The sequence below is a fragment of the Nothoprocta perdicaria genome, unplaced genomic scaffold (genome assembly GCF_003342845.1).
Source record: "Nothoprocta perdicaria isolate Ctin4 unplaced genomic scaffold, notPer1 scaffold_1, whole genome shotgun sequence".
Classification (NCBI taxonomy): Eukaryota; Metazoa; Chordata; class Aves; order Tinamiformes; family Tinamidae; genus Nothoprocta; species Nothoprocta perdicaria.
The window spans coordinates 2,220,692-2,233,423 of NW_020454093.1; the positions used below are offsets into that span (position 1 = coordinate 2,220,692).

The 12,732-nt window shown below is 38.1% G+C and overlaps 1 protein-coding gene across 3 annotated transcripts in view; it reads right to left on the bottom strand.

Annotated features, from left to right (window-relative positions):
• Positions 1-1,589: 1,589 nt before the first annotated feature.
• CCDC125 (coiled-coil domain containing 125) overlaps positions 1,590-12,732 on the bottom strand; it is a 12,322-nt gene continuing 1,179 nt past the window's right edge. For all 3 annotated transcript variants that reach the window (XM_026036078.1, XM_026036086.1, XM_026036095.1), the window contains exons 2-12: positions 12,114-12,460; positions 11,135-11,193; positions 10,095-10,181; positions 9,166-9,243; positions 8,379-8,464; positions 6,736-6,818; positions 5,668-5,783; positions 4,388-4,495; positions 3,345-3,516; positions 2,436-2,569; positions 1,590-2,313 (exon numbers count right to left, since the gene is read on the bottom strand). In XM_026036078.1, coding sequence (XP_025891863.1) covers positions 1,972-2,313; positions 2,436-2,569; positions 3,345-3,516; positions 4,388-4,495; positions 5,668-5,783; positions 6,736-6,818; positions 8,379-8,464; positions 9,166-9,243; positions 10,095-10,181; positions 11,135-11,193; positions 12,114-12,393 — 1,545 coding nt within the window. In that variant the 5' untranslated portion in view covers positions 12,394-12,460 and the 3' untranslated portion in view covers positions 1,590-1,971. The remainder of the gene's footprint in view (positions 2,314-2,435; positions 2,570-3,344; positions 3,517-4,387; positions 4,496-5,667; positions 5,784-6,735; positions 6,819-8,378; positions 8,465-9,165; positions 9,244-10,094; positions 10,182-11,134; positions 11,194-12,113; positions 12,461-12,732) is intronic.

Sequence of the window (12,732 nt, forward strand, 5' to 3'; positions counted from 1 at the left end):
CGCTGTTCTCCACCCCTGCCACTGAGATCAAAATTAATGCCACTCCATCTGCCATATCTTCTGCCACTTATCTCCCTTTTATGCAACTGCGCTTAGGTAAGAAAAAGAACATGTTTTGATGTGAATATCAGCAGCTTTATGCCAACTAAACCTTCTGAAAATGGGTATGCAACATCTACTCCTCCCACCTCTTCTTTACAATGGTAATAGAGGGAAAAAYGGAGAATAGTTCAAAACTTCAAGATGATGTACATTCAGAATAAAAGAAGCTTCTTTATACACTTCAAGMCAGTATCAACCACACAATGTGAACTGCCTTTGATAGGCCTTTCACCCATTCTGTCAATAAAATGTCTGAAAATAAATGAGCATACAGCAGAACTTATTGCATCCTGGTTCTGGGTACCATACAGGCCTTGCCAGAGGACGCATTCCCCAGTTCAGGACCAAGATCCAAATGTATTTTCCTTTGATGTCAATAGCATCATCTTTGCAAGTGAAGTCTGTATCACACAGCGATCGTTTCACTCACCCACATACGTCTTGCCCCTCTTRCAGCAACAGTGGCTCCTCATGGCATCAAGATGAACAGCACAAGCCAGGGCTGGTATCTTGGGCAGTTCCATCCAGCCCTGGAAACACATCTTAACGTCCATCTGCACCCACGAAGCTGAACACCAGGATGAATTCAAGCTCCACTTTTTGTCTGCTAAAAGAACTTAATTTGTTATCATACCTAAACGTTACAAAGACTGGACCATTCGCCAAGTYAGCCTTTTAGGCAGACAAATCTACCAATTATTCTACCAATAAACTAGGAGCCACCTATTGAAAAAGGTTTGGACTCCATGCAAGACCTTCACACTAGATCTTGAATAGGAATGATTAATTATTCCAGATAGTCTTACCTAGTAAAAAAATCYTAAAGTCTGTACGTGGCTTTCTTTATCAGATTGCCATTACCTCACAAGCATCCTTACGTACGGGTGAAGATGGCTAAGTACTCATCAGTGAGCAGATAACTAGCTTGGCAATAATTGTTGTTCTTCCAGCTTCTCCACTGATTAGTGAATAATGAGCTTCTCACTAATTAGTAAATGGGTGATTCCATGAGGAGCAGCAAGTCACATTTTCTGGTATTCAACAACATCTGCCTTGAGAGAACTTGTCACRTTACAACCAAAAACTTCTAACATTCAAACAATATTTGATTAAAAGTAAAGGAGTCTTTTGTTCAGCAGGAAGAACAAGCTGAAGACAAAAATGAAGTCTCATTCTAGACTGGAATTGTGCTTTAAAGAAAGATTTTTCTTGAGTTCTAATGACTCAGTAAATAATCCAAATATGAAAATCAAATATGAAAAACAGAGTCAATCTCCRAAATCACACTCAAATTCAGTAGTCTACTGCAGCCTACAAATTGCAGTCTCCCATTTCTTACATTCACAGGCTTATGAAATGTGTTCAGTGCTAGTGTCATATTTAGGGAACTATATAAGACGGGTGTAATGCAGCATTTTCCATAGTTTATGTATACCTTCTTTGCAGTACCTGCTAAAGACAGAAAAAAAGTAGAAGTAACTTTCAAATTTTTTCAAATGAAATTTATTTTGAGCATCAGCTGTTCTACAAGGGACAAAATATAAAAGCATAACCTTTCCTTACAGCAAAAAGTCTATAATCTACATTAATTTTAAGTCATTTTCCTAATTCGGACAAAATTTCTTGTCATGACTGTACCCAGCGGAAGCCTCTCAAGGCCAAAAGGAAATGTTGGAAACGTTGATAAAACAGATTTTCCGGGGGGGAGTGGGGTGCTGCCTTTCCCCCCCCTTTTGTTTTATGTTAACCAAAATTATTTGTAAAAGTTAAATGCTAATTAGTACCTAAAGAAGTCATTTTCTGCAGGCTTCTTTTTTTTTTTTTTGGCATTTCCAAAAGATTAAAAAAAAAGTTTTATCCCACTGCTGACTATATTGAGATCACAACAGTTTCATCTGTTTTTTCATATGAATGATCTTCTTCATAGTGAATAGTCTCTGATGGCCAAGAATGTGATTTTCGAAGCATTTTTACTGAGTTTCCAAACATTTCTGTATTGGAAATAGAACAAACACTGTTTTGAGAATTGAGGTTTTTGCTGCAAGTGTATACAAGATTAGATGACCCTTGGGATTGCAAGGCTTTACACTGACAAGTCCTCAGAGCATTTTCTTTATTTTCTTCTGAAGCATCTTCTTTCATCTCTATTGCACGAGCCAGCATGTAACTCACTTTTCTCTGATGAGCCAAAGCCTCTTCTTTGTCATTTAACTGCATTAGAAAAAAAAAAAAAACAACGAAACTAGCTTGTAAGCTAAGAACAAAGTAGTCAAAGAAGTTGTATTTCTTCTCCTAAGTACTCATGCTGAACCGTTAAAAAGAAAAATACTAACCAAATCTATTAACATCTTAAGGATTTCATGAGGATTGTCCAGCTCTTCAACTCTCCTACAGTCCACACCTGAAGACAGCAGACCTGATAATTTCTGCCCCAGGCTTTTCTTGTTTCCTTGCAACTTGACGTGTCCTAAGGAAAAAAAAAAGTTATACTTTGTCTGAAATATAATGACACAAACTCTAATATCACACAAAAACAAGTTACTTTGGGATAAAACAGACAGTAGCAAACCAGGATACTGATCCACCCCCTCTAAAGGGGACAATGCAAGTCATGACTTCTTCTAGTATATATAACAATTTGCAGACAGCACCACCCTTATCATAACTTAACGACTAAATGGTCTTTTCCTAAATTCAGGCAAATAGAGAAGTTTTCTTTTTCCTTTATATGAAAAACACATCTAGTGAAGTAATAATTCTTTGTAATTTTTTTTAAACATACTTGGTAAACTGAGGGGAAAAAAAGATTTTTGATAAGAGTTCTTAAAACTTTCTAAAACTTAAAAAAAAAAATTACTGCACATTCAACTTAGGAAATGTATGTATTGAAACACAGAATTAAATAGTTCATGAATGTATGAAGAAAAGGGCTACTCTAAAGCCTAGACTGCAGACTACAGATGTATAAGACTGGAGTTATATAATGAATACTGTAATATTCCACTTACACCCAGATATCCTGTACCACACATGGAAAGCTTCTGCCAGAACTACATGACACACTGTTTAAAGTACTTCCAGTTTGCATACAACCTTGTTCCCATTTTCTTGGCTCTTCAGAAGCCTCAGCCAGCAATTAAACCACTGCCAAACATTTGATCAGCAACAGAGCTTGCCTGTGCTACTTGTCAGCTAGCTTTTTCTCTATTCATTAGGAACAATTACACAACATGCCCATTTACCATCCTCTTTCAGACGTCTCCAGCTTATAAATTTTGTTTCCTTTTTAATCTTATTCACTTCTGCCAGCCTCAGGGCCTGGTCCTTTCTCTGCATTAGCTGCTGCTCAAATGCAATTCTGAAAGCATCTGCCATTATATAAGCTTCATCTTTACTCTTCTTTAGAAGCTCAATCTGGTTATAATTGAGAAAAAAAAGAAGTATATTAAGCAATTTGAAAGAAACAGATTTAAAAGGTAGATTAAGAAAGAGGATGAAGCCATTAACGCAAGTCAGAAAATTTATGTTATTAGTTCATAGTAGAGATGCTGAAGGCAGGCCTGTACAAGCAAAAGGGGATTGAAGGGAAGCCAGGGAAATTTTCAATATATCTCATCAGGGAAATGGTAGAAACCAAACCAAATGCTTTCTTGCTACCTAAAGAAATACATTTTTAAATGGAAATATCACAGGAACATTACAGTAATTACTTCCAAAATTAGCATTTCAGGTGGAACATCTGCATTAGGACCATATGCAAGGAAATCCAGAATATTTAAAACTGTAAGTTTAATTAAATTCAAAACTTTGAGAGCTTAAAAATCATTTTATTGACTTGAGTTTTATGTAATTAGCTTTTAGCAAGACTAGCTCCACGATCTGGCTGTCTATAAAGCATTATAAATGCTGACGTCAACTGAAGGGAAAAGGTAGAATGCACCGCCAAGAAAAAAAGGAAGTCGTGCCTTTCAGTGATAGTCTACACTCAGATTGCAAAGTGACGCTTTCTGAGTCTCTAATTTTTATATTTAAAAAATACGGCCAAAAGGAAAAAGGAAAAGTTTTTTAAATATTACAGGATTTAGCAAACTCATTAAGTAAACTCATTAAGTAATACTCACTTACATTATAGCTCTCTACCAGCAAAAGTGTGAGTCTTGCAAACAGTAGGTATTTCTGAAAAGCACGCACTATTCCACCTAAGCTGCAAGGAGGCTGCTTCTGGTTTTATTTGGCTTTGAGCTCCCCCACTCTGCTTGTTCCCACTCAGGGGAGGCAGCATTACCTCTTGCTTGAGCTGGAGCAGCTGCTTCCGAGTTGCCGCTGACATTCTAGCGCAGGAACAGGGCTGCCCTCCCGAAGTGCTGCAGGTGCAGGCTCCRAGAACCGCCAGCTTTAAATCCAAAACCAAATCACCAATTAACTAACTACCTGCACACAGAAAACAACCCAAGAGGTGCCAGACAACTACCAAGAAAACATCCTGAAATCRCCACAGGAGTGTAAGGGCCAGGAAAACCCGGCCATAAGGATTCATGCGTGACTTCTTCTGACTCAAAATGACAAGCAGGAAATGCATTTTTTTTTAATACTAATCTCCAATCTATCCCAAACATAGCATTTGGGGGATATTGTTTATGCCTATTGTCTATTCAGATACAAGCCCACCATCATAAAGGCACCACAGGAGATAGGCTTTAAAAATTTCAGTTCTTATTCATGTGGTTACTTCTATTACCCACATGGAAACGCTCAAAAAAAAAAAAAATGGAGATGAGATAAGCAGTGTGCTCTCACACACACGAAGAGCCATGACCACATTCCAGTAAATCCGTACRTAAAATAATCCCTGTAAATACTGATCCCCAGCAGCTATCCCTTTGAAGTGGATATCAAAGAAATATGGAAAGCCTCAYAGTGTGCTCTTGCCAGCTTGAACACTTCCACAAACATTAATTAACGTTTCATATCATAGTTTGCTTTTTTTAATCTTGTAAGCGAAGAAAAATTGGGATACAGGCTTCTAAACAGCAGTCTGGGACATACGACTTTGCAACGTATATGATGGATTCTTGGTATTCTTGGATTCACCTTATGTTCCAAGGCAGCTCAGTGAGGTTACGAGGGCATTTCCTAGCAATCAGAAACTTGCTRAAATAAAATACTTTAAATATTTAAATAAAGATAACCTAAAGGCAAAAATTGTCAGCCTGTTTATGTTGCTCTCTGCAGACCTCATTAGCTACTTTTTTTTTTCCCCAACTCATTAAAGAAACATAGAGGCAAGGAATTAGGAATTAAAAGATTAGGAAGACAAAGAAGCATGGTGGCCTGTGAAAGATGTCTTCATGCTGCTTCTGTCTACTCTTCTGTTGTAAAATAGAAGTTATAAAGCACCAAAAACTAGAAACCTGATTCAGAGGCACACAAAGACGTATTTTAATTTGCTAGAATCAAGTCCAAAGAAACAGTTAAATAATCAATAAGCAAATTGCAGCAATATGTACTTTGTATGTAAACATATCTTTGAGCTAGTTGTCATGAAAAAACAGACTCCATACTTACTTCAAGACCTGTAATATCTGTAAGGCCACTTTTATTCCAGGACATATTTTCTTGGATAACCTTCTGTTGTTTCACATCAAGCATTGCAAGAAATTCCAAGCACTGCTGATTCAAAACTAGGAAACGATGAGAATATTTAAATGCTGTCAGTTCTGATCTCTCAATAACYGAGTTTACATTTGAATGAAGCAGTTTTATGGTTTAAGCATCAATTTGGGACTACGAGGAGACTATACAGATCTGAAAACTCAGATCCCAATTGCCTTCCATATTTTCCTGGAGATGACCTGTTTACAGATACATTGCCTCACATACTACTTTTCTGCAGCATTACGTGCCAACCTCTTTTTTCACTTCCAACTAAGCCAGCTGGTCTTTTACAAAACGACAACACTAGGAAAATATTTATGTATTACAGGTTTTTTTTTGAAGCTATGGGGAAGCTGAAAATACGGAAAAGAAGCTGAAAATACGGAAAAGAAGCTGAAAATACGGAAAAGAAGCTGAAAATACGGAAAAGCAGCTGAAAATACGGAAAAGCAGCTGAAAATAAGGGAATGGAGATCTCTGCACTACCAGCAGCACCCGTTTTAAAGACAAGCTAAATAGCTCAAATGGTTCATGCTCTTGGAATCTGTAAGCAGAGTTGCTAAAGCCACCTCACGGTAATTTGGATTGTAGCAGGAACACTTTGTGGCTTCTGTGGCTCCCTTGGCCCGGTGTTCCCTCTTCCAGGGCATTAAGGAACACAGAGTGGTTGTTTCCCTCCACACCCAGTGCGTCACCAAGTCAATAAGATATGTATATTTCCTTCAGATCTGAAGGACTCTCTAAGCTGCATACCCAACTTTTGCTATTGTTCCATGAAGTTTTTAGTTTAAGAGACAGCGTGACAAGGAGAACAGGCACTACCCGTCTATTCAAAGGGGGTTCCTGCTGCCAGGAACCAGCTAACACCAGCTGCCATTAACACAAGGACTTATCCTAGCAGAAAGCTGTAGTCACAGTTAAGCTCTCAATTATTCCTGAGAAACAGCRTTTTAAGAGGAAAAGCTATTGGTGGCTTACTTGCATTTTCAGATTTAAGAGTTTTAACTTCTTCTGTTCTCAGTTTCAATGTTTCCTTAAGAGCTGCATTTTCACAATATATCCTGCAGAAATTAGAGAAAGGCTGTGTCACCTTTAAAATAATTATTGAAAAGGACATACAAATGAAAGAAGTTTCTGGCCTATTAAAACACTTCACTGAATGTTTCTGCAAAATGGAATTAGGATTGCTGCAAAGACTGCAGAAAGAAATCATTCACATGTAAACATAACATGTGCAAAACTACAGAGCTTAATGAAGAGAAGCTCAAGTACCACATTGCCATTAGACACTGCTGGTAAAATACATAATTGTGAGCTCCTGAAATACTTGCTAGCAAGTTGCTACTTTAAAATATAAGATTATTATTGAATGTATGACAATAAGGCTCTGGTCTTAATTTTTAAAAGGGCATTTCCTGCATCTTTAAATACCATTCGAGAGAACAGCTTCACTTTTAAGCTTTATCACATGAGAGCATACAATGTGCATGTCCAATATGTTTTTCCTTGGCACTTTTGTATTTCCCTCTTAAACAGAAAACTGGCAGTGTCCACAATTTGAAGCAATTACATTTGTTCATTGTACAGCTCTTCAGCTGTCACTAAACACACCATTCTGCAGCTCCAGGACTTYGTTTAAAGCTGACTAGTAACCTGAAACATTTTCATTTGGACAAACACACATTTTGCCTCATCTCATGAGTGAACTCATGATTTACTGCTGCTTGCAGCTTTCTAAAGACTTGTTTCCATCTCTAGCTTTCAACTGGTAATACTCGCTTTGCTACTCAAAAAAAAAAAAAAAAAATTGGCAACTCTTGCTGTGTTTTTAAATTAGGAGAATTAGGAGAATTAGGGTTTTTCAAAAGGCATTCTTTGACAATTGTAAAATAGCAACTAAAAAGAAGCAATTCATCTTCACAAAACTCTTCTTACAAGTGAACATTTTGAAATGATTGGCTTATTCTTGGATCCAGTTTGAAATTTTTGAAATAAAAATCTCCACTACAATAACTGTAACTCTGCTGCCTGAACTCCCGAGAGATCACTTACACCTTTAAGTAAGTGGAGCCTGCTGGTCAATTTTCAATGTCTGTTACTGCATTATTTATTTAGTGCCTCTGGCTTCTTCTGCTTGCCTAAGGAGGCAACACCTGCTGTCAGTACAGAAAACTCTATTTAATCACAAAACCAGTTAACCAACCTCTCTCAAAAACATTCCGTTTTACTCATGCTCATATCTACAGGAAAAAAAAAAAAAAAAAAAAAAAAAGGTATTTCCACCTGCATGCACATGCCGTTGTTTTTTATGCCTCATTTCCATTCAAAGCAAATAAGGACAATCTGGTTCCAGCCGGCTAACATAATAAAGCAATAAAATAATGCAAGTGAAGTGAAAAGTCAGTCTAGCAACGACAAGCTGTACACACACTACAAAATTSAGTAATTAATTTTAGTAGTTTAATTGAAACATTAAAAAATGTGATTAGCATGAAAAATACCATTTCCAAATCCAGAACGTTAGGAAAATGTGAAAAAGATAATACGAAACAGAGAATATAAGACAGATAATATGTAGTGTTCAATGCAACCCCCAAGGAAACATAGCATGTGTAAAATACCTGTCATATTTTTCTGTCCATGTCTCTTCTATGTTTTTAAATCTATCCTGATCAAACTCAATTTCCCATTGCAAAGTATTTATTTCCTGTAGAGACAAAACAAAGCAGGCGCAGTTTGTTCCAAGTCCAGCAATGAACATAAGAGATGTGAACTGCCAGTCCTGAGTTTGGCACTGACAGACATTTGGGCAGCCAGTGAAAACAATATGCATGTATTATGCGTGTGTATGTGTGTGTGTGTTTTATTTTAAATAAATGTGGTACCAAACACAACAAACACTATGTTCAATGAGCTAACAGTGGCAGTGGATATTAGAATACTCTGTTCTTAGACTCATTTGGGAGTTCGTTGTTGACAAATCATACTGAGGAAATAAGGCAACTCAGTATAAACTAAGCACTCAGTATAAACTAAGCACTGCTCATGACAAAGACCAGTCAAAGATACAGGGAGAGAAGGAAAAAAAAAACCACAAAAAACGACCTCTAGGATCTTTCAAGTATTGCTTGTACAAAACAAAAGATGAAAATATTCAGATCAAGAAAGCGATAAATCAGTATTTTTCCTTTCTACCAAAGAAGAATATGAATACTTAAACTGCTCCTCCCCCTCTCCCAAAAAAAACCCCACCCAAACTAATATTGGATCTGTATCAATTAAAAACAAAGAAAACAGTACAACCACTCTTTTTCCATAATAAAACAAGCCAGGAGCAATGATCTATTATGATTTTACCATGGAAAAATTAAAACTTTGGACAGGCATAAAGAAAATGCTTACTCTTACCTTTTCTAAAGCTCTCTTYTCCTCCTCAGTTTTCTGAAGCATTGCTTTTGTATGACTAGTGGCTTTATTAAACACTGCCTGTAAAAAAAGCACAAATTTATCAAACACGGTAATCGAGTCATATTTTCAATTTTACATCACTGTAAATCAAAGCTCTGGGGTAACCAGGAGCATGAAGAACTACAAACACCAGCAGTTCTCTCCATGGGAACCCTTTGTGTTCTTAATTGTAAGATACTAAGCAGCTACAGCGCATTACAAACTTGCGTTTTTCCTATTCCAGATCATCAGCATCAATTTGAAAAGAGATCATATCTTCTTTAGGTCTTTTCCACATCACAAAATCACCTCCCAAAAGATAAGGTTACAGACTAATAGCTTGATCTGAGCATAACTTACTATGAACGCTGAGGGTAAAAAGCAGCAGAACCATAAGTGGGTTATTTGAGTAGCTTAAAGGAGAGCAATTAACTTCAACGATTACGTGGCAGTTACCAAAAGTGCTATAACCTGTGAATGAAAGTGACCTAATATTTAATGCATACTCTCCTCTAAAATGATGGAATAACGAACTGAAAACAGCTCTGCTTTGCAGCAGAACCACTAACGTCAGAAAATCAGTAAMATAAAAGGACTGCAAAGGCAGTATTCCTTAAGTCAAATTGCTAGTTCTTCCAGGATAGAGTTATGAGATTTTGCTGCAACTTTGAAGTTTCCTTGAATCACTGCAACGGTTCCACACAGAAAAAGTGCTAAATTCTAACAGACAAGCCTGTATACTCCTGTATAGACCCAGAGATGTAACGCTCTCATTTACAGCATTGGGCAGGGCCTAAGCTTTTAGGGAGAGGGAAGAAAAAAGCCTTTTTGTTTATTTGTTTTCTTTCCTTGACCGTGAAGTGACCAAAAGATTTTAGAACAACTCCTACCACGCTCTGTAGGATTCTTAGGGCTTCAGCTTTTCCTTCAAGCCGTCTTTGAGAAGCTTCAAGTTCAACTTTTAACATTTCAACTTCCTGAGACAAAATGTAATAGGAACACTGAGTAAAAGCAAAGATAACCCTCTCAAAACCATAGCAGCAATGTAAATTTGCTTTCTTCAAGCAACAACCTTCTCCCGTTTGCCTCTTGCATAAACTTCCTGTAACAGCTTCTGATAAAGAAATGTTAGCATTATGTGCTAGAGCAAAATCTGAAAAGTACTGAGTAAAAAAAAAAATGTAATTATTCTTTTCCTTCTCTTTTGAGTATGTTTGCAAAATAAACTATTAATTATTTGAGCTCTGCCTTGCTAAAGAAACAACAACACATCTCAGGAACCAAAAAAAAAAAAAAAAAAAAAAAATCCACACAGCATCTTGAGCAGCATTTTCACAAAAGCCTAGCTACAATCAAATAAAATCAATAATAATCTGAACAAAGAGTCATGAATTTTCAATTTCTTCTAACGTAAGAAACATAAATCTAGTCCCAGAGTGTTCGTATTTCTATTTTATATTCTGTTTCTAGCATCAACATCCTCTAATTCATTTTGTAGAATCTTTTGAGTTAAAAAATGTCTAAATTGCACAAGTACATAGMAAACCCACAGGATGTGGGATCTCATTCTCTCCCAGATATGCTCTCTAATTCCCCTCTTTACATAAGGAAGGAAAAATCTGTTAAACTGTGAAATTACTCAAGCTAAAGGCAGTTGAAGACAAGCAAACACCTGAAAAGCACTAACTAGACCAAAGGATTGAACTCTTATCCGTTCGTCCTCCCAGACATTTTCATGTTCTTGTGACAATGTTCTATTAAGAAATATATCTGAGGAGCACCGTTTTATTCCTTACTTTTACCTATTGATTGATCATCTTACAGAGACAATGCTCAGCTGAAAAGGGCTAGGTTGGTTAGTTGGTTTTTTTTTTTTTTTTTAATAAAAAATGCAGATTTCAAAACCAACATATTTGGTGCTGTTACTGACCTCTAGAGCTTCTTGAAGTTGTTGCTTTAGTTCTTCATTTGATACTTCAGAATTAGACTCTGCAAGATGGATAAGAGATACTAAAATATGCCATATCACAATATTTACAAAAGAAAAGACGAAAATTAGCTTTACCCTGAAAACATGGAACACACAGAGGTCAACTTTCAGTTTTGTGTTTTTTCTTTTTTTTCTTCTTCCAGAGCTAATAAGCATATTTAAGAAATACAAAAATACTAAACTCGAACATATTCGCATTTAAAGAAATCAAGTTGGGAGGAAGGAAGATCGGTTATAAAGAGATTTAAAACAAGCATGATTTTAGATTTTTCTTCTAAAAAAATAAACGAAACTAAGAATAGAATTGCTATTTTGTCTCCAAGAATTTTGGGGGGAGGTTGTATTTTTTTTAGTTGTAGCTTTTCAACAATCAAAATCAACAGAACAGGTGTTAGCACTTTTTAGATGGATGCACCATTTTCAGGAGACCCAGCTGAAGGACAACAGAATATTCCATAAAATATAACATTCCCTTAAATAAACATTTACCATTGGTATCCATGCATACTACTCACGTACATATATATGTATGCTCAAACACACAAATACACATATGGAGAAAAAACAACTCTGCCTACCCCTTCTGCCCTGTCAAAAGAGTCTTTGCTTAAGGTCGCTTTCAAAAGTAAAACCCATTTCACACTAAAAAGGGCCACAGACCGAGTTACTGCAAATAAAAAGTTGCCTGTTGCAACTCCAACCACACAGCAACTCAAAACAAGGTGCTGGGGCTACAAAAACCAGCCTGTAAAGTGCATTGGGTCTGATCTTAGCGCCCATTAATATCTTGAGGGATTTGGGGTGTTCTCGCAAGTGCTTGAATTAAACTTGGAGAGAGCTTGTTAAGTAGCTGAACTGCTGAATTTTATGAAGAAAGATTTAGAGGAGGATGGTGAACAGTGAATAACTATGCTCTTACCACAGCTGCTTTGCTGGGTCCAACCAGCGGCTCCCACTCGGGCCTTTCTGGGCGATCCCTCGTGAGAGCGGGTTTGTTTCGGAGCGGGAGGAACCGCGGGGCCGTTTGGCGCGGCTCCCTTGGCTGAGGGGAGGGAGCTGCCGCCCTTGGCGGACCCTCTCCTAGGTCTGGACAGGCGGGAGCTCTGCGAAGCGTCCGCTCCGTAGACGCCGCCAGGCCTCCTGCCGAGCCCGTTCCCCAGGTCTCCGCAGGCCATGTCATCCTCCTCAGCGTCCTGCATCTCCCTCGCTTTTCGAGGGCGCTTCACCTACTGCCAGCAACACCGCTTCCCAAACGAGGTATTTTACCTAGATACGCAGAAACGGGACAAACAAACAAACAAACCCCCAATCCGTAAGCAAAGCAGCCAAACAACCTTGTAGAGCAAAATCCAACGCATTCAAGGTGCGGCGGCCTCCTGTACCCGCCCAGGAGAGGGCTCGGGTGAGCGCCAGGGYGCTGAGCGCCGCGATACCCAGGCTCTGCGGACCAAGGCGCTGCTGCCAGGGGCCTCGTCCCGCCGGGAAGCTGCGGGGTGAAGCAGGGGCAGCCGCTGCAGGCCCTGCCCTGTCAGCCCAGC